At 35.4% G+C, this 23,709-nt stretch overlaps 3 protein-coding genes across 14 annotated transcripts; 1 reads left to right on the forward strand and 2 right to left on the reverse strand.

Moving 5' to 3' along the window:
• Positions 1 to 552: 552 nt before the first annotated feature.
• Positions 553 to 9,292, reverse strand: LOC118044452 (probable inactive purple acid phosphatase 29). Of its 10 annotated transcripts, none has more exons than XR_012169063.1 (5): positions 8,791 to 9,292; positions 3,409 to 3,803; positions 2,761 to 3,211; positions 1,785 to 2,052; positions 553 to 815 (listed from the first exon to the last, which is right to left on the reverse strand). XR_012169063.1 is itself a non-coding variant. In XM_035052729.2 (5 exons), exons 1-5 carry the CDS (start codon positions 9,083 to 9,085, stop codon positions 5,830 to 5,832), a joined length of 1,236 nt encoding a protein of 411 aa, XP_034908620.1. In that variant the 5' UTR covers positions 9,086 to 9,287; the 3' UTR covers positions 5,602 to 5,829. The 10 variants fall into 10 exon arrangements, 5 of the variants coding, with proteins under 5 accessions (XP_073263433.1, XP_034908622.1, XP_034908620.1 ...); XR_012169062.1 differs by having other exon boundaries at positions 1,871 to 2,052; positions 8,791 to 9,291; XR_004686785.2 differs by lacking the exon at positions 8,791 to 9,292 and adding an exon at positions 4,075 to 4,232 and having other exon boundaries at positions 1,871 to 2,052.
• A 2,112-nt stretch (positions 9,293 to 11,404) lies between these two features.
• LOC118044453 (translocase of chloroplast 33, chloroplastic) lies at positions 11,405 to 16,039 on the reverse strand. Of its 2 annotated transcripts, none has more exons than XM_035052732.2 (8): positions 15,875 to 16,039; positions 15,593 to 15,694; positions 15,378 to 15,485; positions 15,152 to 15,276; positions 14,739 to 15,003; positions 12,082 to 12,150; positions 11,836 to 11,997; positions 11,405 to 11,734 (listed from the first exon to the last, which is right to left on the reverse strand). In XM_035052732.2, the coding sequence occupies exons 2-8, from the start codon at positions 15,686 to 15,688 to the stop codon at positions 11,666 to 11,668; spliced, it is 894 nt and encodes a 297-aa protein (XP_034908623.1). In that variant the 5' UTR covers positions 15,689 to 15,694; positions 15,875 to 16,039; the 3' UTR covers positions 11,405 to 11,665. The 2 variants fall into 2 exon arrangements, with proteins under 2 accessions (XP_034908623.1, XP_034908624.1); XM_035052733.2 differs by having other exon boundaries at positions 15,593 to 15,724; positions 15,875 to 16,031.
• Positions 16,040 to 16,851: 812 nt separating this feature from the next.
• On the forward strand, positions 16,852 to 22,819 carry LOC118044454 (uncharacterized). 2 transcript variants are annotated; one of them, XM_035052735.2, is made up of 4 exons: positions 16,852 to 17,162; positions 18,180 to 18,733; positions 21,025 to 21,936; positions 22,217 to 22,819. In XM_035052735.2, exons 1-4 carry the CDS (start codon positions 16,995 to 16,997, stop codon positions 22,500 to 22,502), a joined length of 1,920 nt encoding a protein of 639 aa, XP_034908626.1. In that variant the 5' UTR covers positions 16,852 to 16,994; the 3' UTR covers positions 22,503 to 22,819. The 2 variants fall into 2 exon arrangements, with proteins under 2 accessions (XP_034908626.1, XP_034908625.1); XM_035052734.2 differs by having other exon boundaries at positions 16,853 to 17,162; positions 18,174 to 18,733.
• The last annotated feature ends 890 nt before the right edge of the window (positions 22,820 to 23,709 follow it).

Consider the following 23,709-nt stretch of genomic DNA (forward strand, 5'->3'; position numbering starts at 1 on the left):
GTAGTAGTAGTAGTAGGTGTTGATATTAATATTGATATTAATATCCCAGCACAGTTCCTTGTAACCTTTTATTTGTAGCATCAAGAGATTATCGAGCTTCACCCTTATATGATACAGTTGCAGGTTTCACTAAGGCGGTTTCTCAACCGAAGGCTTTAGTCCTTCGACACCTTCTCCGCAGCAATTTTCACAGAATTCACAATATTTTCTGCAGCATTTTTAATACATTCTATATGATTTATGACTGAATATCACTAAAAAGGACTGAATGAGTTCAACCAGATGTTTGAGAAGGATGACATTTGACAGAGTTTCGGCCATCCCCACTGCAATTCCTTCAATTTCGTTTTCAATCCATCGGTGTAGAAAAAAAATCATCAGTAATTAAGAAGAAATAATTCAAAAGGTCAATGTCTTCGACTCCCAGATGTTTTCCAACTTTAAATCTCGTGTTTTCCAATCAAAACATTATCAAACTATGCTATTTCGTTAATAATTTTTTAAAACTGTTATTTTGGCTTTTTTTTTTTCTCTCTATAAAAATACAGTGTTAATAAACAAAAATACCCCATATTTTATGATAAAATTTTAGAAATTTTTTTAGAAGAATTACAGAACCTTCCTAAAACATGATTATCCATTATTATCTGATGTAATTACCTTCACTGTTTACATTTACTTCGAGGACACGTATATCAAAATCGATGAATAAGGTTACAAATATGTGAAACATCTCCGCTTCTTGCTTCCTCGGTGTTAAGCCATCTCATGTGCTCGTTACTCAGGGCTGCCAACCTGTTTCTTTCTACGGGCTCCTGTTCAAAGGAAATGAAAAGGAGTCAACAAACAAGGGATGACATGAAACAGAAAACAGGAACGCATCGCCTCCAACAAAACATTTGCGAGTTAATTCCAATGTCTTTTTAATTCTTATAGGTGCAAGTATAAGTATTAATGATATGGTTATCCCATTAAGTATCTAGAATTATCCATAGACTAGTATAAATGTAAGTGTTGAGAATATTGTAATCCTAGTCCATAAAGAGAAACACAGAAGATGCCAAGAAAGTCTAGGTGAAGGTTGACAGGTTCTTATATAAGAGATGAGGTGGTACAAGAGAGACCCCATATGAAGAAAAGAAGAGAGAGCTCTAGCTAAAAGGGATGGAAAATGTACAGGGAGCCGTGATGGAAGGCAGCAATCTGATGAAGAGCTGGGCAAATACAAAGGTCACTTGAAAAACCAAATCTTGAAAGAGAGATGTTTGACTAATGAAATGTGGCAATAATGACAAGAGGAGAAAAATGACTAAGAGTAGCCATGTTAAGACAAATATAATTGCTAAAGCAAAGAGATTGAAGAGATGCTCAAGATGAAGATGTAAGAAAAAGGAAATTATGGCAGCAACGTAGTCTTCTAACCAACTATAATGAGACAGTAGATACAAGCCTACAACAAGGCAATGATTGTGTGCCAGGGGAAATGGTAACAAGAATAAGAAGGTTTGCAAGAATCGGCAACACATTTTTAAATTTCAAGGATTGTGAGATTTTTAAAATTTAGGGGGTGTTGGAATTAATTTTGAAGTCTACATCAAGTGTCTTTTTACTTCTGCAACGAGTATATATAAGTATTAATGATATTGTTATCCTATTAAGTGTCTAGAATTATCCATACACTAGTATAAATATATGTGTTGAGTGTATTGTAATACAAGTCCAAGTCCATAGGGACTTCCTCTCATTTGAGAGTAATATAATACAAGTTAGAGTTCCCTTCCTACCTTCTCTCCTAATGTTCTCTAACAACAGTTACTGACATCAGAGAAACACATGGCAAGTGATGTAAAAAGGAGAACATGTGCCTCACTTTGGTATGAAATGAGATAGAGCAGGGGAAACAATGTTCCTGGGATATATCTTTTCATAATCAAGTGAACGGGGCAGAGAGAAATCAAGCATGGTTTTTTGCAGCATAAAGCAAAAGTGAACAGACTAGCACTGCACGCATTTCCAAGGTCTTATGTACATTGTTGCTTAAATACGAAACATCTGTAACAAAAGAATGACAACAAAAATAATTTGGTCGTAACTCATAGTGTTAGTAGAGAATTCTGACAATTGAATAAGTCATTCTATCCAATAGGAACATTTTCTCTATCATATTTATATGAAGAATCATCAGGATTTTAAGCTTCTTATTAACAGGAAATGGATTGGGTAATGTGCACAAGTAATATCAGCCTAAACTTTCAATGAGCTTCGTGCATCCACTCATATGCAAAATTTTCTATATTTATGGGTTGTAGATTATGGTCCTTGATATTTAACTACACAGCCTTTCATGTGCTAAATTGTCTAAAGTCATGGGCAAGAAGATCATGGTAGTGACAATTAACTACACCATGCAATACAGTAATTCAAGGATGAGAAATATGAAACTTAATATCAATTGGAAATGGCAAGTTAACAAAGAACATTTTGATAAAAAGATGAACACAAATTAGTATCAGCCAGCAGTGCAGGTCATTGATCTTGAGTAATTTAATTGGTTTCAATTCTTTGCCAGAACACATGCAAGAAAGCAAAAGGCACCGATATGCCAACATACAAAGAAGAAAGCTTCAATTTTGCAGGTCCTACTAGTTCTTGGTGACATGCTCTGCATGGATGTCCTTAAGAGATACTATCCATTGTATGCCTAGTAAAGTTTAAAACATGTACAGATGACTACTTGAGGGTTGTACAGCAAGCACTTACCTGCATGGCTCTTGCTCCAAAGGACCTGACCATCTACAGTGGTAAGGTGTTCATCATCTAGGCGCTTCCATGTTTTGATAGACTTGACAGCTCCCCAACTTCCTTGCTCTGTCTTTTCCAAAGATGCCAACACCACCCTCGCCCTCCTTGACCACCCTGCCTTCCCATAGGCATGGTATCCAAAACCCCCAGCATAACAAAGTTGTATACCAGTAAGCGCACCACAGAAGTCATTGAGATGATCATGTCCGGTGAAAACAGCTTTCACATCCCCAGCTTCTACCATGGTTGTGAAGAAGCCCGAGTTCACAGAAGCAGAGCTAATGCCTTCTTGTCTCACTCCTGTGAAGTTTGATGAATCAAAACTAGCAAACTCGGGCAATGGGATGTGAAAGTACACCAGCCCAGGTGCAGGTCCTTTCTGAGCCTCTGGCTGTCTCGTGTATGCTCTCTGAATGGAAAGGGAAAAATGGGAATTCAACAGCTAATAATTAAGCTAATGCACCTTTTAGAAGTTAAAACTATGCATAATGTAGATTCTACTTGTGTGTAGACACACTAGTGATTCTTTTTACTGATAAATGATGGAAGTAAATCATACAGTGACCTACAAATTACTTCAACCGTATAAAAGAGCGGTGTTATTACCCGAAGCTTCGCAGAGGTGCGTTGGAACCAAAGCTGCTGAGAGGGTTTAATCCAACCATAGCCAGTGATTGCCGGAACTGTGGAGTAGTCTCCGCTATCAAGGAAATAAAGATTAAGAGCTGATTTATTTTCAAATCGTGAACCTTTAACCCCGCCAATCTCCAGGTTATAGTTCCCAAAACCATCAATGATGTGTACCTCCGCAGGATTGACTTGAGAGAGAGTATTCTTAAGGCCAGCAATATGTTTCATAACCCCTTCCCTTGACAAAGTGGATTCTTGGTCATGGTTCCCCAAAATAGCAGCCCACGGGATGTTTGATGCAATTGCAGGCTGAAAGGCAGCACTCAGTGATTTTGCAGCATCCGTGGCATCAAAGCCAAAAATGTTATCCCCTGTTTCCCAAAGTGCCAACAATACTTCCATTAATGCTCAGATTGTGGAAGGAGCATACTTGTTAGAGCTTACCCACTACAAGCCATATATACTGTTACCAAATCAGGAAACATGCTTCGGTAAACAAATTAACAATTGGTTTTCTTGGTTATATCCAAATTTCAGAATAACAATCATATATAGACCACCAAAAAAAAAACAAAAAAATCAGAACCAAGAACATAACTAGGAATTAGAAAAGGAAAGGGTAAATAAGAGTATAAGGGGTACCAGTGAAAACAATAAAATCAGGCTTCTCAGCTTGAATCATGCGCTCAACAAAGGCAGAGGTGTTGAGGTCAGAGCAAGTAGACAGAGTTTCGGCCATCCCCACTGCAATTCCTTCAATTTCGTTTTCAATCCATCGGTGTAGAAAAAAATCATCAGTAATTAAGAAATAATTCAAAAGGTCAATGTCTTCGACTCCCATATGTTTTCTTGTATTTGGTATTACGGTAGCTGTTGTGGTTGTGGTTTTAAAAAAGTTATTTTATAAAAAGTACTTTTAATTGAGGTTGGTTTGAAAAAATAGATGTTTGGTTAAAACTGTGATTAAAATTGAGGTTGAGCAAAAAGTAGTTTAATGTGTTTGATTAATAATGCTTTTGAAATTGAGGTTATAAAATAATTTTTTAAAATTATTATTAATATTGATGGTTTTTAATTTAAATATTATAGATTTAACTATTGTTATTACATTATGAAATAAATAATATTTTATATAAAATATTTTTTATTATTCCATTAAACTATCTACAATTCCACTATGTATGAAATACATTTGACAAGGACTATAATTTTTTTTGTTTCTTAAGCACATAACAACATCAGGTAAAATATAATCAGGAAAAAAATTGGAATTGCGATTAAATTTTGCAAATGTTACGTCATCAAACGATCTTTATCTAATTTATATAGTGTCATTGAATAATATTAAACACTAGTTTTTTTTTGAATAAAACACAATTAAAAAATAAAAAAATAAAAAAATAAAACATAATTTTTATTTTTTATTTTACTGAGTTAGACAAGGTTCAATATATTTTAATCTTGGAACTGGTCCGGCCGGAACAATGTAGCTGGCTACACTGTTCACGTGAACAGTGTAGCATGCTACACTATTCCTTTTAACTGTAATAAAAAATATTTACAAGAGTGATCTTTCATTTCTTTTTTGAACAAATAGGAGAACCTAATGGATTAATTAGCAAGAACAGTGGATAATCATGCTCCACTGTTCATGCTAATTAACAGTGTAGCATGCTACACTATTTCTTTTAACCGTAATAAAAAATATTTACAAGAGTGGTTTTTTGTTTCTTTTCTAAATAAATAAGAGAACCTAATGGATTAATTAGCAAGAACAGTGGATAGTCAAGCTCCACTGTTCATGCTAATTAACAGTGAAGCTTTAATTAGCATGAATAGTGGAGCTTGACTATCCACAGTTGAGCTTGACTATCCACTATTCATGCTAATTAGCATGAAGTGCGCAGTAAGCAGGATTCGTTGCTTTTCTTTACTCGGTGTTTTGAACACAAAAACAGTGTAGGACCCATAAATAGTAAATTACTTTTTTTATTTATCAAACAGGTTGCATCTGGGTTTTATTTAAAACACAGATGCAACCTCATTACCAAACGCTAAATTCTCGTGTTTTCCAATCAAAACATTATCAAACTATGCTATTTCGTTAATAATTTTTTTAAAACTGTTATTTTGGCTTTTTTTTTTTTTTTTTTTATCTCTCTAAAAAAATTGTTAATAAACAAAAATACCCAATATTTTATTATAAAATTTTAGAAAATTTTTTAGAAGAATTACAGAACCTTCCTAAAATATGATTATCCATTATTGTCTGATGTAATTGCCTTCACTGTTTACATTTACTTCGAGGACACGTATATCAAAATCGATTAATAAGGACAAATATGTGAAACATTTCCGCTTCTTACTTCCTCGGTGTTAAGCCACCTCATGTGCTCGTTACTCAGGGCTGCCAACATGTTTCTTTCTACGGGCTCCTGTTCAAAGGAAATCAAAAGGGGTAAACAAACAAGGGATGGCATGAAACAGAAAACAGGAACGCATCGCCTCCTGAGCAACAAAACATTTGCGAGTTAATTCCAATGTGTCTTTTTAATTCTTATAGGTGCAAGTACAAGTATTAATGATATGGTTATCCCATTAAGTATCTAGAATTATCCATAGACTAGTATAAATGTAAGTGTTGAGAATATTGAAATCCTAGTCCATAAAGAGAAACGCAGAAGAAGCCAAGAAAGGCTAGGTGAGGGTTGACAGGTTCTTATATAAGAGATGAGGTGGTACAAGAGAGACCCCATATGAAGAAAAGAAGAGAGAGCTCTAGCTAAAATCGATGGAAAATGGACAGAGAGCCGTGATGGAAGGCAGCAATCTGATGAAGAGTTGGGCAAATACAAAGGTCACTTGAAAAACCAAATCTTGAAAGAGAGATGTTTGACTAATGAAATGTGGCAATAATGACAAGAGGAGAAAAATGAGTAAGAGTAGCCATGTTAAGACAAATACAATTGCTAAAGCAAAGAGATTGAAGAGATGCTCAAGATGAAGATGTAAGAAAAAGGAAATTATGGCAGCAACGTAGTCTTCTAACCAACTATAATGAGACAGTAGATACAAGCCTACAACAAGGCAATGATTGTGTGCCAGGGGAAATGGTAACAAGAATAAGAAGGTTTGCAAGAATCGGCAACACATTTTTAAATTTCAAGGATTATGAGATTTTTAAAATTAAGGGGGTGTTGGAATTAATTTTGAAGTCTACATCAAGTGTCATTTTACTTCTGCAACGAGTATATATAAGTATTAATGATGTTGTTATCCTATTAAGTGTCTAGAATTATCCATACACTAGTATAAATATATGTGTTGAGTGTATTGTAATACAAGTCCAAGTCCATAGGGACTTCCTCTCATTTGAGAGTAATATAATACAAGTTAGAGTTCCCTTCCTACCTTCTCTCCTAATTTTCTCTAACAACAGTTACTGACATCAGAGAAACACATGGCAAGTGATGTAAAAAGGAGAACATGTGCCTCACTTTGGTATGAAATGAGATTGAGCAGGGGAAACCATGTTCCTGGGATATATCTTTTCATAATCAAGTGAACGGGGCAGAGAGAAATCAAGCATGGTTTTTTGCAGCATAAAGCAAAAGTGAACAACCTAGCACTGCACGCATTTCCAATGTCTTATGTACATTGTTGCTTAAATACGAAACATCTGTAACAAAAGAATGACAACAAAAATAATTTGGTCTTAACTCATAGTGTTAGTAGACAATTCTGACAATTGAATAAGTCATTCTATCTAATAATACATTTTCTCTATCATATTTATATGAAGAATCATCAGGATTTTAAGCTTCTTATTAACAGGAAATGGATTGGTAATGTGCACAAGTAATAGCAGCCTAAACTTTCAATGAGCTTCGTGCATCCATTCATATGCTAAATTTTCTATATTTATGGGTTGTAGATTACGGTCCTTGATATTTAACTACACAGCCTTTCATATGCATGGATGTCCTTAAGAGATGCTATCCATTGTATGCCTAGTAAAGTTTAAAACATGTACAGATGACTACTTAAGGGTTGTTCAGCAAGCACTTACCTGCATGCCTCTTGCTCCAAAGGACCTGACCATCAACAGTGGTAAGGTGTTCATCATCAAGGCGCTTCCATGTTTTGATAGATTTGACAGCTCCCCAACTTCCTTGCTCTGTCTTTTCCAAAGATGCCAACACCACCCTTGCCCTCCTTGACCACCCTGCCTTCCCATAGGCATGGTATCCAAAACCCCCAGCGTAACAAAGTTGTATACCAGTAAGCTTACCACAGAAGTCATTGAGATGATCATGTCCGGTGAAAACAGCTTTCACATCCCCAGCTTCTACCATGGTTGTGAAGAAGCCCGAGTTCACAGAAGCAGAGCTAATGCCTTCTTGTCTCACTCCTGTGAAGTTTGATGAATCAAAACTAGCAAACTCAGGCAATGGGATGTGAAAGTACACCAGCCCAGGTGCAGGTCCTTTCTGAGCCTCTGGCTGTCTCGTGTATGCTCTCTGAATGGAAAGGGAAAAATGGGAATTCAACAGCTAATAATTAAGCTAATGCACCTTTTAGAAGTTATAACTATGCATAATGTAGATTCTACTTCTGTGTAGACAAACTAGTGATTCTTTTTACTGATAAATGATGGAAGTAAATCATACAGTGACCTACAAATTACTTCAACCGTATAAAAGAGCGGTGTTATTACCCGAAGCTTCGTAGAGGTGCGTTGGAACCAAAGCTGCTGCAAGGGTTTAATCCAGCCATAGCCACGGATTGCCCGGACTGTGGAGTAGCCTCCGCTATCAAGGAAATAAAGATTAAGAGCTGATTTATTTTCGAATCGTGAACCTTTAACCCCGCCAATCTCCAGGTTATAGTTCCCAAAACCATCAATGATGTGTACCTCCGCAGGATTGACTTGAGAGAGAGTATTCTTAAGGCCAACAATATGTTTCATGACCCCTTCCCTTGACAAAGTGGATTCTTGGTCATGGTTCCCCAAAACAGCAGCCCACGGGATGTTTGATGCAATTGCAGGCTGAAAGGCAGCACTCAGTGATTCTGCAGCATCCGTGGCATCAGGGCCATAAATGTTATCCCCTGTTTCCCAAAGTGCCAACAATACTTCCATTAATGCTCAGATTGTGAAAGGAGCATACTTGTTAGAGCTTACCCACTACATGCCATATATACTGTTACCAAATCAGGAAACATGCTTCGGTAAACAAATTAACAACTGGGTTTTGTTGTTATATCCAAATTTGAGAATAACAATCATATATAAAACAAAAAAAAATAAAATCAGAGCCAAGAACATAACTAGGACTTAGAAAAGGAAAGGGGTACCAGTGAAAACAATAAAATCGGGCTTCTCAGCTTGAATCATGCGCTCAACAAAGGCAGTGGTGTTGAGGTCAGAGCAAGAAGGCATCTGATTTGGGAACACATTGAGGCAAGACGTGGTCTTGCCATCCGCAAAGTGCATATCTGCCACTTGCAGTATCTTGAACTCTCCATTTTTTCTAAATCGCAGCTCTTTTTTCTCACCCAACACAGATTTTGGAACGAAGAAGCAGAGAGAAAAAACCACAACCCCCCAAAAGTGGGAGAGTGAAATACTTGGTGTGCTCTTCTTCGCCATCGTTGTTATCTACTTAAAATCAGCAAACCCGATGCCTTCAGATTTGTCTTCCAGCTATATATATAGGGAGAGTGAGTCTAGTTTGGCGTGTAACCTCGAGCTAAAGTCTGCAAGTCAAAGTCACATTCAAGACAAAGGAAGCTTCACATACTGATCATCTTCTTATTAAAATCAAATATTTAATAGTGCCCAAAAGGACATTCCTTTCCTGTTTGCGTGGTCAATGAAGGGTGTCTTTTTTTTTTTCCTAAAAAAATATTTGTGTTAGAATGAAACAGGATTTTTGGGCAACGCGAGATGGAGGACAGGGACTGTTTTATGTTCTAGCTCTTTTACTCAAATATTATTTTATTTAGATCTTAATTTTGTGAACTCTACGATTAATTCAAAAAAAGTATTTGATCGAAACATTAAAAACATGATGAATAATAAAAAAAATGTTAATGTATTTTATTAAAATAAAATAAAAAATAAAAAATAAATAGTAATTTTGATCGTGTTTGTTTTTATATTTTTAAAAATAATTAAAAAAAATATATATTTTTTAATTTTAAATTAATTTTTTTTAAGTTTAGATATTTTGATATTAAAAATAAAATTTTTATAAATTATTTTAATATATTTTTAAATAAAAAATATTTTAAAAAATAATTACTATAACCTTTAAAGTTAAATGATGAGTTATCAACTAATAGAAAAAATAATGAAAGATAGGCTGAAACACTTATTTGGAAATTTTGAAAAAATCAATGTATTTAAATAAAAAATATTAAATTTCATATATTAGATTAAAAAAAAGGAAAAGATAATGTAGTAATATTGTAATTAGCCCTTTATTTATTTACGACATCTACAGCAACGTGATGCTCTTTTTTTAACTTTAAATGAATGTTTAGAAATTCTGTAATTTTTATTTTTGGATTTCACTTTAAAATTATTTAATTAATTTTTTTTATAATTTTAATATGTTAATATTAAAAATAAAAATTATTTTAATATTATAATTCAAGCAAAAAAAAATTTAACCACAATACCAAATATAGTTATATTTTTTTTAAAACAATAAATTACTTTAATATCTAATGATTGTTTTAAATATTAGTTTTAATATGAATTCAGGGGTGTTTGGTGGATGAAATATTATTTTTTTAAAATTTAATTTTGTTTAAAATTATTTTTTAATATTTTTATATTATTTTGATATACTAATATCAAAATTAAATTTTAAAAAATAAAAATAAAATTATTTTTAAATAAAAAAAAACCTTCGAAACAGCATCTCTAAAAGACTAAAACAGTCCAAGACAGTATAATTGTTGTCGTTGCCGAAACGGATCTTGACATGAGATTTGGTTGCACATGTAACGAGGCTCCTGGACCAAACACCAAAATAATATTAACTGACAAAGTGCTTTTCAGTTTTCAATACTGGTTGTGTTGATCATTGATTAATTTCAAAGTCCAAGAAGAAGAAAAACATCAAGCTATCATTATTGACGCAGCCATTATTGATGCAACAGCTTTGATGTGGAGATTAAAAATAAAAAATCCGCTGCGTTGACAATGTCAAAAGACCTTGAAATCTATGGATTCTTTTTCTTTTTCATTAATAGATATTCACGGACCTGTATTTAGATCCAAGTTGTTCTCTAACCGGGTCCAACGCAGGCCATCTACCCACAACCACCGTGAGGGAGCAGGCTACTTTCAGCCGGATATAAAAACCTTCACTGCTCTGGTCCCCCGAAGAGATATTGTGTTTGTTTACAAGGTGCATCGCGGGCGGTACATCTCATTAAGAAACACTCTCGAAACCAATCCTTTGGTTCCGCCTCCCTACCTCCCGTAATCTCCGCAGAAAGATAGCAAACAGCTTTCAAATGTTGGCTGCCACGCCAGGAGTGAAGTGACCATAATCACAAACTCACAACCAATGGATGCTCTAAACATTTTTAATGGAACTTAAAGCACGCCACAGGGACCACATTTTGAAGAGGTAGAAATATTTTCCTTAGCATGGCATAGGTCGGAGAAATCAACTTCTTCTAGCATGTATAGGTTGGTAGAGAATGGCATCTTAGAGATTATATGCTAACACATTTGTGCTCATAACACTACCACCGCATGGATTCAAAATGAGCAAATGGATAAAGAAAGATATCTATTTGCGGAGCAACAACATCAGGCACTTCTACTTCCACAGAAAGGGCATCGAAATACCACTCTGATAGGTAATATATATAATCTACACATGTAAAGGATAGATTGAAACTTTGAAAGACCTAAATTAAATGGAAAAGATTATGAACGAAAGCTGAATAAAAAGCAAGGAAAAAAAACATTAAACAGGAAAAGCATATGGTTAGTTGAAGAACAAGAGCCTCCTTTCACTCATATTCTGTCCCTAAGAACAACTCAAAACACCAACACACAGGTACAAATGACACAGGTATTCAAAAACGGTGAAGATGCAAGAACACAAAAAGGAAATGAATACAAAAAGGTAGGGAAAGAAGGAAGAAGAGACCATTAAAGAGCCACATAACAACTTGCAATTGATTTGAATGCAACCAAACAGTACTAAAGATACTTGCCGCCTTTTGCAATATCTTTTTTTATTTCTCGTTGAATCCATTTCACAAGAAGCCACTGCAACATGGGAAAAAAAAATTAACACAAATGAAATTGATTATATGAACTGGCTCTACCACAAAAGAATACAGGAGTTAGATCACATGATAAGTTTTTACCTGAATCCCTAAAATAAGTGGAATAAATATCTTTCCCCTGTCATTTGACTCAGACCCACTAACCAACTTCTCATCAACTACAAGAGCTTTCTTCCCATTTGTTGCAACCAAAATGATCTCTTTTACCAGGCTTGGAATCCAAGCATCCCCGTTGGGGAGAATCTGCAACTCAAAATTAAGCAATTCACAATAAACCACTTGAACAAATGAATAAATTGTCACAAACTCAGAGAATAAGGAGTGAACCTTTTCATCATTCTCATTTTTGTTGCATCTCCCACTGTTCTCAACTAAACCAACTGGAATAGCAGAATCCTAGAAGCATCAAAAGCAAGTGAATGATTGATTATGTAAACAATCACACTAAAATAGAACCCCCAAAAATAAATAAACAAATGCTCATATTCTATTTTCACATGTTCCATAGAGATTGATCTTCAAATGCAATTACAGGCTATCAATTATCTCATGAACTGGAAAATTAATTTATTTCCCATAATGCCTCCTCAAAACTATAACAAAGATAATTCTCGGAAAGGAAAATAAAAATGAAGATGGATCTCCATTTTATCAATGAAGTTGATTTCCAAACGCAATTACAGGACATTAAATGTCCCATGAAGAATGCAGTTCACTCATGAACCACAAAACTAGTTTCATTTTGGTAACACCCTCTTCAACTCCAAATTAATAAGTGCTTAGTCACTAAAATGAGTATATCTCAATCCCATGCATCCAACACTGTAATATACAACTTTTGAAGTAAAAAAGTTCTCTCAATCAATTCACAGAATTCTGAAAATAGAGATCACACAACAACACAATATTTCAAGCATTAGTTATAGCTTGAGTAGCACCACCTTTTCAAAGACGATGTAAATAACCCTCATTTATAGACTTCAGATCCAGGATGAAGAAATTATTTGGAAAGGGAGAGTTTACCTTTTCCACAGATAATGACATGCTTTCAAGCCATCAATTGGCTTGAATAAAGGTGAGAAGTTACTCCAGCTTATCTAATTTTCTAATCAGATTTGCTTATTTTTCCTCTCTTGGAGTAAAATCATACATAATCACTTCTTTCCCAATACAAATCTATAAGCAAACATAAAGTACTAGAAATGGTGCCCTACAATCTTGCCGAAACTCCACCATAACTCATGAAATGCCATTTTTCATACTTGAGAATATTTGACAATCCAAAAGATAAAACATTGCAAAGCAATAAATAAATAAATAAATAAAAATAACAAATAAAAAATAAATTCTCCCTTAGGATATCCTTGATAATACTTTAAAAGGATGCAGAGGAACTCCACAGAAAATTTGGATGAAATTAAAGAAGACAAAGCAGGAAAAAAAGAAAAAGAGTCCAGAATCACTTTGTGCATTAAAGGAAACAAGTAGAAATTTCATGGTGTCCCTTGGTTTGTGAGATACAAGAAACTGGGATGATTGCTAAGTGTTTTCCAACTGACTTCAACAGTGATAATGCAGACAAAGGGGGGAAGGGCTTGGTTAACTGCATCACATAAGCCACCATCACGCAACTCTTCTTCCCACCACTCTCGAACTTGATATTCATGAGGTTCTCAATTTCCTTACGAACCTCATCTCTTCCTTTGCTTTGAAGCACCAGAAAAAATCAATTCTGAACTCTCCATAATTTCCTCAAGCTCCTACCTAAATCAAATCTCCTTGTATACCAGCACAAAAAATCCCAAGACATCCAATTTGTCAGATATGAGAATACTAGATACTCTTGGTGTAGTACACCCTCGTTCACATGAAAGATGGACCCCCTATGATACTACCCATGGATCCTTTTTTATGGGAGAATATAACAGTCTCTCTTCAGATTTATATAAAAAAAGTCCATCAACAGAAAAAACCATGTCCTGGCCTTACTTTGGAGCTTGTACCCTGAATGCTCTAGCCGCCCCCGCCCCCCCAGTGCGATCAGAAATAGAACATGACTTTCACCGACAGGCACCAAGGTTATTACTGATTAGGATAAAAATACCATCTACTTTGGTTTAAATTTAACACATTTGACAGCCTCCCTTCACTAATTCCCCACTCAGTCCTCTACAAAATGTACCAGCTTCAACTACCATGATAGTCCCCAGCTTCAAACAAGGATGTCATGGTTGAAGGAAATGAATTTGAAATAATTTTCCAAGCAATTCAAGTGTTGGATATTAAAGAGAAGTGAAAATGGAAGAGGATATCTGAAAACATGCTCAATGAATTGAAGGTTATTTTACCATTTTGTTTACTTCCTTGAATAACAAAGTTCATTTTTTAAAGTATGCGAACCATATTTGAAGATCTGAATGGTGCTACGAGCAGTAAATAATTGACAATGCAGAAAAAAAAGAATGATTTGACCAAAGCAAAACAACAAACCTCCATTTTTAGCATTCCTTTTCATTTGTCAGCCAAATGTGTACAATTGAACAGGAGAAAGTTGCAAAAACCCATGGTAAGTTTTTAACATGGTGGATAGAAAAATGAAGATATGCTTCCCCATTAATTTCTAAAAAAAGCAAGTCACAGTGTCTCTTGAACCAGCGCATCATGAACCTTAAGTTTCTTAAGAGGTTATAAGATCTATAGCATTAAAAACAGAGGTCTACAGCACTATTCATTAGCATAAGAATGTGTATCTGAGAGAGGGGAGCTATTTATTTTAGAAGGAATAACGTCTATGAAAAAAAACCCAAATCACCCTGCTATTTGCAACAGATTATCAACATGCATATGCAGCAAATTATGCACTTATCATTTGATCAGAATATTGTTGCACATTCAGAATACCAATTAGAAGCTGTTGCCAGTAAAGTTAAAGAAAAAAAACTAGAAGAAGGGAGAAAAACAACAAGTTAGAAGAAACAATTTACCTCAAAGTCTCGTTTCCTAATCCGTGCTCCCATACGAATGGTCTTCAACACAGCCTCTGATCTTCGAGCACAAAAGACATCATAACTTAGATCGTCTGGTGGGGAGAGTTGGGCATGAGTGAGGACAAGCAAACTTTTACTCCATATTTCTTTTCCAAAACTGTCAGATATTGCACCAATTATCTGCTTGTCCAAGTCATCCACTCTATATGCATCCAGGCGATCAACATAGAGCAAAACATGTATAGTCTTATTCAAAAGAAACCTACATTAGCAGACAAACCAGAACCTAAAGTCAAATTAATGTACGGTCACCACATCTTTAATACAGGAATTCCAGGATAAAGAACCACAGGAGTAATGTTTTCATAGGAATCCGAGTGAACCACATATGCGGTTCTAGTAGTACGAACCGTTTAATCATGTCCAGAGCTTGGTAACTGACATAACCGCCTTCCACAAGGCCCGGAGTGTCAATGATGTTTAACGTGAATCCAGCCCGGTTGCGTGAAACCATAACAGGTCTGAACCCCTCTGACTGTAATGCAAGCATTGTTATTATCAGCCATATATAAATATATGGAGCATACAAAGACCACAAGCTGCCCTTGGCCCTAAAATTCACAGGAAATTGGTTACCTGGAAAGAGCTAACATTGACCGCTCGCTCTCCAAAAAGAGAATTAACAGTGGAAGATTTCCCAACTCCTCCTTTGCCCATAACAAGTATGGTCAGTTTATCAACACCCTGCAATTACAAAATAGTCCAAGAAAATAAATAAATTACGAAAACAGAAACGACGAAATGGAACAAATATTTTGAATTGAAACAGCAAAAAGATAGAGAGTCTGAACCTCTTCCTTTAACTTGGCAAACAATTCTACAAGTTTGGATTGAGTAGCAGTAGGGAATTGCTGAAACCCTATCCATTCACGAAGTACAGACCCCATTGATGCCTAAATTGACCCCAAGGAAAGAAAAAGAAGCTGAAATTATTGTCAACGTTAGTAGAAAAAAGGAAATAAAATTGTAGACTAAACCCTCAATCCTAAACCCCAGAGATTATTTCTAAAATAAAAAATAATAAAGGGGAGGGAGAGAGAGAGAGAGAGGGAGGGAGGGAGTAAGTATATCACCTCCTGAATATGTCGCCTAACTGCGGAAGAGAAACAGAGATGGAGAAGGAGAAAGAGAAAGAGAAAGAGAAGGGATTGGGCTTTGCTTTGCTTTGCTTTTGTACAGTGCAGTGTAATGGATTACCTTATCAAGCCGAATCCTAAACATTTTGTTTTTTTCCCTTTCTTTTGGTTTGGTTTTGGGATTTTCTTCTTGGCTTTATGTTTGACTCAAGGTTTAAGATCCTAATGCTGCCCTTAGTTCTGTACATGTAGCGAGTAGCGACTGCTTGCTATTATGCTACCGGTTATTACTTTTTAATAAAATAATATTTTTTATTTTTAAAAATTTATTTTTAATATTAAAACATCAAAGTAATTTTAAAATATATAAAAAAATTAATTTAAAATAAAAAAAAAACTTTTCAATTTTTTTTTAAAACGTCAAAATAAATAGGTTTATATTCAAATTCTCTCTTTACAAATATTATTTAAGAAAAACGATTAATGTACATTTTTTTTAAAAAAAGAACATGCTTGTAAAATGATAAAAATATCTTTTTTTCTATTTATTAATGACAAAAATTAACAGCAAGCCAATGAACTTTACGTACACTGAATCATACTTATTTTATTTATACTTATCAACACTAAATTTATGGTAATTATCTTCTTCTTTTTCGTTATATCAGCTTCAAAATAATTATATTGTTTTGTCTGTGTTTCTCAGCCTTTTTTTTAGTTAAATTAAAATATTATTATTTAAAAAAAAAACCAATATAATAACTAGTTAAATCAAATTCGAGGGGGAATAAATAAGAGTAATTATTTTCATATTATGTTTACAAATTCTATAACACACGGGCTTCATGCCACAAGTCAACTATCCAGTGAAATAAAAAAGGATTCCAGGTCCACGAAAGGCCCAAACAGAAAAAAGAGAAGATGCTTTGACGGGCTAAAGCCTAAAATTTATAAAAACATTTAGGCAAGGGCCCGATGCTCTTAATCAAGGAAAATCGTCGTCTCCACCGCCATTATCAAGCTTCGAGGAGGACAGAAATCCCAATCCCTATTGTCTGAAAAGAAGGAATCCAATCAAATTCTCTGATATTTTTACAGACGCAAAAAAGAAGACAGAATGTCAGGTAGGTTACTGAAGAAATTCCTGAAAGAACAAGAACTACAGCAGCAACAGCATCATGTGGAGGATGAAGAAGAAGAAGAAGAAGCAGCTGAATCTCCTGATTCGGAAAATCGCCCTGCAGTAAACCCATTTGACCTTCTCAATGATGATGACGTTGATCAGGTTTTATTCCTCAGTCCTCGCTCTTACTGTACAGAAATTAACTGATCAAAACCAGAAAGATACCTATACTTCAAGACGAATATTGCTGCTGCTTTTTTGTTTATTTCCTTCATTTTTTTAGGTTGCTTACGATGTCTTATATAACGGGTATTCAGTGTTTGGAAGGTGCCCCAATATATAATATTCTCTTTTAAGTTTATATGTGAGCTTCCAATACCTACATATGATGTATTGTTGTGTAAAAATTGGCCCTTTGTAAAATTATATTCAGTCTGGCAGTCTCTTATGAACTTGAGTCGTTTTGAGATTTTAAAACATACAGTAGTAATGCAACACCAAGAGGCACTGCTTTTCTATGAACCCATAAACCATGTAGCTAGCTGAAAAACCGAGACTAAAAAACATGCCCATGCTTTTTTTATGACAGTATGTGCAATGCAGTTGATCTGTTCTTTTGCAATAGCTTTAGTTTGCATGGCATTCTTAGCGTTCAATTCAGTTTTTCATGGAAGCCTCTACGACCAGTTCAGTTTTCATAGCATTCTTTACATTCGGTTCCCATTCAGCTGCCCAGAATTATGTATTTTTGTCTTCTTATGAAGGATTATTACTTGGTCTTTCTAAGCATTCTGTTCAGTTTTCTTAGGATCCGTTGCATTCTTTTCCAACCATCTTTTTATCTGATATTTTACACTACTTATCTTGTGCTTTGCTCAATGGTCGAATTGCTCTGGAGTGTGAAAACTTAGTGAGATAACAAGGAAATTGGTGCGTGCATGTGAAATTTTGAAGAACATTTGATATTGCAGAAGAAGATCCGTTAACGGTGTATTTTCAAGCTTACCTGGCAGATTTGTTTATGTAATTGTTGTTCATCATCTTACATTGTTCTCAAGTATGATTCCTTAAAAGATCTAATTGCTTAAATCAAAAGCAGCACTAATGGTTGTGAAAGGAAAGTGTGGAATATCTACTTTCCATTTATTGTCAGTTGCTAATGTTTGGTTTCAGCTGCAGGAGGATGAGCCAGAAATTGCAGATGAAATGGTAGTTGGTAAAGATCACACACAGGAACTGTCTGTGATGAAAAGCATGACGGGTGCCATTTCAACTTCCAATCAGAAATCAAAGAAGAAGAAGAAGAAAAAGAAATGCAAGGCTGGTTTGACTTCAATTACAAATAAAGTTGAAGAACCTTTGGATGATACATTAGATTTTTTATCCTTGGATGCAAATTCTTCAAGACATAAGCTGGGCCCCACCAAAACCAAACCAGAAACATCAAAACTTTGTGCAGGATTTGTTAAACAATGTGCACCTCCCACCTTGCAACTGGATCCCAAATGTTTGAATCCTGAGAATGAGTTACGGAGAATTTTTGGTTCTAAGGTGGTGAAATCATTTGAGAAAAGCAATCAAGACAGCATTTCTAGACGGGTTCGTGGCGGCAGACGTGGAGCCCATCATACTAGAAAGACAATTCTAGTCTCTCCATTAGAACATTGGCCTCGTTGGGATGGATCGTTATCCATGGAGTTTTTGGAAACTAAGGACGGATACCATCATTTTAGGTAATGAATATCCTTGCTTTCTAGATATTGTCGGCATTAATTCTCCATTTTTCTGCTTTATGTCCCAGGTTATGCATCTGTTATGAAATTAAAACATCACTGGTAGTTTCTTCATTGACTCGTATTGAATGTAAATTCCTTATTCTTGTTTGCCTTTTGGGGACTCTTGCTTGTGAATTGTAGCATTCACATGGGGATTTTTCATTTTAGTCGTGGGTTTAAATTGGTTATCAAGATTCATAATTTTTGGTGTCTTTCAAGGATTTTTTTTCTATGGGAGTGAGGACGGGGCATGTTGGGGGATGAAGTGATGGTCTTATGGCTTTAACCTACCTTATGAGACTTTGAAATGTTCAATGATAACTAGGACACTTTAGCGGACTGTCTAGTTGCAAGCAGCCTTATGGAAAGGAACCTCCCTCATCCTGATGGGAGCCAAGGTAGCTTGGTCCTCAATCTGCTACCTCCTGAAGGAAGGAGGCCTTGGTCTTAAAAGTCTCAAAACATGGAATAGAGCTGCCACCATGAAACACATGGTGTATTCTAACAGACAAGCATTCAATATGGGCAACATGGGTTCACACCACCTTACTTCGAGGGAGATCCTTCTGGCAACTTAACATCCCCACCAACCCTCTTGGTCTTGGAGGAAGATTCTTCAAAGTAGGGACTGGTGCAGAGGGAAATTTACGACATGCATTGGCAATGGGAATACAACCTCTCTTTGGTTTGATTACTGGCTTCCAGATGGGAAAAGGATAAATGACATCCAACCCCTCTTGGTCTTGGAGGAAGATTCTTCAAAGTAGGGACTGGTGCAGAGGGAAATTTACGACATGCATTGGCAATGGGAATACAACCTCTCTTTGGTTTGATTACTGGCTTCCAGATGGGAAAAGGATAAATGACATCCCCCCCCCCTTCGGAACTCTCACTTACAAGGTCACTCTGGAATGCAAAGGTCTCAGGGATCATCAAAGAGGATGGAGGATGGCTGGAACTTTCCAAGCAGTATCCAAGCCTTTCAAGCAATTTGGAACGCCATTCCTTTTCAGCCAGGACCCCACATGGAAGATCACCACGTCTGGAAAGGGAATCCCTCCGGACAATTCACCATAGATTCAGCTTGGGAGTTGCTTCGAGAGACTAGACCTGCAAATACCATTCACCATTTACTATGGTTTAAAAAAAATATCCCTCATCAATCCTTCATCCTTTGGCATGCTTCTCAGGGGCGCCTTTGCACTATAGATAGGCTACACACCGTGGGGAGCATAACAAACACAGCATGCATTCTATGTGGAATGGACATTGAAATCCATGACCACTAATATTCTTATTCCAGCACAGTTTGGGGAGCCGTGACCAGCAAGTCTGAAGTGCAATGGCCTAACATCCCTTGGCATCAGCTTCTCTAGTGGGCCTCCTCCAATTCTAAACTCGTCATGAAATCACCCATCTGCTAGCTCGCCTTATCCTGTTCACCTCAGTGTATTTCATATGCTAGGAACGAAACAACCGTATCTTCTGCCAACATTTCCAGCCACCTCAGTCCCTAAGTGAGGACATCATCCAACTAATCCGAATTCACCTGATAAGCTATGATCACAAATGTACGCTCCCAGCTTCTATCCGAGATTCATGGGACCTGCAAGAGCCATAGCTTCCTGCCACTTCTTCCCCCTGTAATTGAATCTAAAGAGTTGGCTTTTGGTTTCAAGTCAGCTAGCCTTAGTGTAACTCCCTTTGTCTTTCTGTTTTTTTATTTCCTTTTCCTTTCTTGAATTCGTTTCCCCTTTTTTCTTGTATCCCGGGAGGTTAACCCCTCTTAATTTGGACCTCTTCTTGTTTTAATACATTAATCTTTTCCAAAAATTTTTTTTGCCTTTTGCAGACTGGCTGCAGAAACAGCATTATCATTTGTATTTGTGAACTTATTCTGAAATCTGTGTAAAGCATTTTTATTCTGCACAAGATGTGTTCATATTCTACATGGGCTGCTAAATATGGTTCTTTTCTATTATATCTATCAGTTACTTGAATTGCAATGCTTTCTTGTGTTTTCTTGAGGAATTATTGCGTCTCTGCCTATCAGTGAAACTACAATGTTTTAATTCTCATGTAAAAAAAGCTAATATATCTCATTCAAACTCATTTCCAAATAGGATTTTCCTTCATTTCTTCTTTATCTTCTCACCTATCTTCTATATATCATTTGTTGGTGAAGATCTTTTGTTGTGAGCTTTGATTCTTCATGCATGTCCTGATTCTGTGTTGTTTTATTTATGCAGGTATGTTCACTCTTCTTACTATGATCAAGCACAGAGGGCATTTGAAGCTGCCAAAGCTATTCAAGATCTGAATGGCATAGCAAGCATTCTATTATACCACCCTTATCACCTAGATTCACTTATAACAATGGCAGACTATTTCAAATTTTTGGGTGAGCATCAAATGTCAGCTGATGCTATTGCAAAGAGTTTATATGCCTTGGAATGTGCATGGCACCCCACGTTCACCCCCTTGCAGGCAAATTGCCAGTTGAAGATCAACCATGAAACAAACAAGCCAATGTTTACAACACTTTTCACTCACATGAAAAACTTGGACAGGCGTGGTTGTCATCGTTCTGCCCTTGAGGTTTGCAAACTTTTACTTTCATTGGATTTAGATGATCCAATGGGGGCCATGTTCTGTGTTGATTACTTTGCTTTGAGGGCAGAAGTGTATGCGTGGTTGGAATGGTTTTCTGAAGACTATAAAAGTGATAACTCCTTATGGTTGTTCCCAAACTTCTCATATTCTCTTGCCATTTGTCGGTTTTATCTTGAGCGTGAGGAACCATCAAAAGATGATGATACTAGTGCTACAAAGTCTAGTTCAGCTGATTTGATGAAGCAGGCTTTGATGCTCCACCCGTCAGTCCTCAAGAAGTTAGTAGCCAAGGTACCTTTGAAAGATCAGGCATGGACAAATATACTAAAGCATGCCTTTTTTCAATCAGAGAAAACAGGGTCTGCATCCTTGGATCATCTGATTAATATATATGTAGAGAGAAGTTATATCATATGGAGGCTTCCAGACCTGCAAAAATTGCTTCGGAACAGTGCTTTACAAGTGATTGAAACTCTAGAACATAGTAGCAGTGATGCCAAGGATTGGGCTTGTGTGAGAAAAGAGGCCTTTTCATCTGAGAACAATGAGTAAGTGTTTTGAATTATGGACTTGTTCCTATATTTCGCTCTAACCACCTATTAGTAGCTGTTAATGATTGTTGTTATTGTTGTTTTGTCCCAAGAAATGATGTTATTTATTGTTATTATAATCCGCGCCCCACAGATGAGTGAATCAAGTTTATGCTTGTGTGCTGATTTGAGGGTCTGCAGAATTATCATTGGAACTGGACTGAGATAGATCCCTTGCGCCCGATGATTGCTGTACTTGATGTTGTTGCAGAACTTGATACAGTTTGTTTAATTATAGGTATGGCCATTTGCTGGTTTCAGACTTCTCTGATACAGTTCCAACACTTCCACCTGAGAACCTGCAAAACTTCATGGTTGATCCAAGGATGAGAGAGGCAGAGCAAAATGGGGGACCAATTGCCAACCCACTTGATGGTGGCCCTGCTCCACGCGACGTTGCTAATCGCAATGCGTTGGCAGTCTTGTTTGAATCTATGTTGCCATGGGTTAATTATGGGGGTAGAGGGGACGAAGGAGGCAATGAGGAGAACCAAGTTGATGGACATGAACAAGACGACGATTGAATTAGCAATGTTCTCTCTTTAAAAGGGAGAAAATAACTGGCATCATACGTCTGAAACGCAGATATTTTTTGGCATGGGTCAGCAAATGAATTCCTGCTGTTTGATGTGAATATAAGAGCAAACCATTCTCAAAACATGACCGAGTGTCGACGCACCGCAATTCCTTTTGTAGAGCAGAATTAAAACACTCTTCCGCTGAGAACAGGCATCATGTTTGCACAAATTATCCTTGTGGGAAATTGGAGCGCTCGTGTACTTTTAAGTGTTTGGCCTTGGTGTTCTTACTGATATGATATTGATAATAAATTGTTGTGTTATTCCATTAGTAAAATTATTTGAACTAAAATTATTATTAAATATATAACTTGAATAGTTTTTTTTTTATATATAAATCAAACATTTTCTATAATAAATTTGATGAATTGCTTAAGAAAAAGTTCTTTCTCTAGAAATTATACAAATATTGTAAAAAAAAAAACATATGAAAATAATAATAAGACATTAAATAATTTTTTTTTAGTAATTAAAACTATTAAATAGAGCCATACTGTTGAGATGTAATATACTTGAAATGAAATAATCAAGGTTAATTAATTTTAAAATATTTAAGATTATTTATTGTATAATTAAATATTATTTTATGTATAAAACAAGCTTGTTAGTTTTCAAATATTTGAATTTAGTTTTATATTTTAAAAATAGTAATAATTGTTTTTTGACAGTGTAATGATTACCTCGTCATTTACAAGTTGGTTGGCTAAAGCTGGGATATAATTGAAATCTTGTTTTGTTTTTTAATTTAATTTTATATTTAAAATTAATATTTTTTTTATGTTTTCAAATCATTTTAATACGTTAATATTAAAAGTAATTTTTAAAAGATAAAAAAAATATATTATTTTAATATGTTTCAAAGAAAAAAAAAAATTTGAATTATAATTACTATTACATTCTCAAATATCTTCTAAGAATTTGTTGACTTTGTGTTTTTTTAATATTATTTTATTTTAAAGTGAAATATTAAAATAGAAGTGGTTAGAATATTTTAAAAATAAAAATGATTGAGGCAAAAAAAAAAAATCTATAATTCATAAAACTCGGATTAATTTGATGTGTTAGATATAAAGAGTTATTAATCCAAACTCTAACTGGATTATATTTTTATTAGGATCATTCATGTAATTAATCTGGTTAAATTTGAGTGATT

The sequence above is a fragment of the Populus alba genome, chromosome 2, assembly GCF_005239225.2.
Source record: "Populus alba chromosome 2, ASM523922v2, whole genome shotgun sequence".
NCBI lineage: Eukaryota > Viridiplantae > Streptophyta > Magnoliopsida > Malpighiales > Salicaceae > Populus > Populus alba.

Excerpts from the sequence above, each read along its gene's own strand:
- LOC118044452 (XM_035052728.2), bottom strand. The coding sequence starts at position 9,085 with ATGGCGAAGAAGAGCACACCAAGTATTTCACTCTCCCACTTTTGGGGG. Across the intron at positions 7,953-8,149 it reads GCACCTCTACGAAGCTTCGG|AGAGCATACACGAGACAGCC; the intron begins GTAATAACACCG and ends CTTTCCATTCAG. Across the intron at positions 7,112-7,501 it reads TTGGAGCAAGAGGCATGCAG|ATGTTTCGTATTTAAGCAAC; the intron begins GTAAGTGCTTGC and ends CTTTTGTTACAG.
- LOC118044453 (XM_035052732.2), bottom strand. The coding sequence starts at position 15,688 with ATGGGGTCTGTACTTCGTGAATGGATAGGGTTTCAGCAATTCCCTACT. Across the intron at positions 15,486-15,592 it reads TTGCCAAGTTAAAGGAAGAG|GGTGTTGATAAACTGACCAT; the intron begins GTTCAGACTCTC and ends TTGTAATTGCAG. Across the intron at positions 11,735-11,835 it reads CACTTATTTTAGGGATTCAG|TGGCTTCTTGTGAAATGGAT; the intron begins GTAAAAACTTAT and ends CCCATGTTGCAG.
- LOC118044454 (XM_035052734.2), top strand. The coding sequence starts at position 16,995 with ATGTCAGGTAGGTTACTGAAGAAATTCCTGAAAGAACAAGAACTACAG. Across the intron at positions 17,163-18,173 it reads ATGATGATGACGTTGATCAG|CTGCAGGAGGATGAGCCAGA; the intron begins GTTTTATTCCTC and ends GTTTGGTTTCAG. Across the intron at positions 18,734-21,024 it reads GACGGATACCATCATTTTAG|GTATGTTCACTCTTCTTACT; the intron begins GTAATGAATATC and ends TTATTTATGCAG.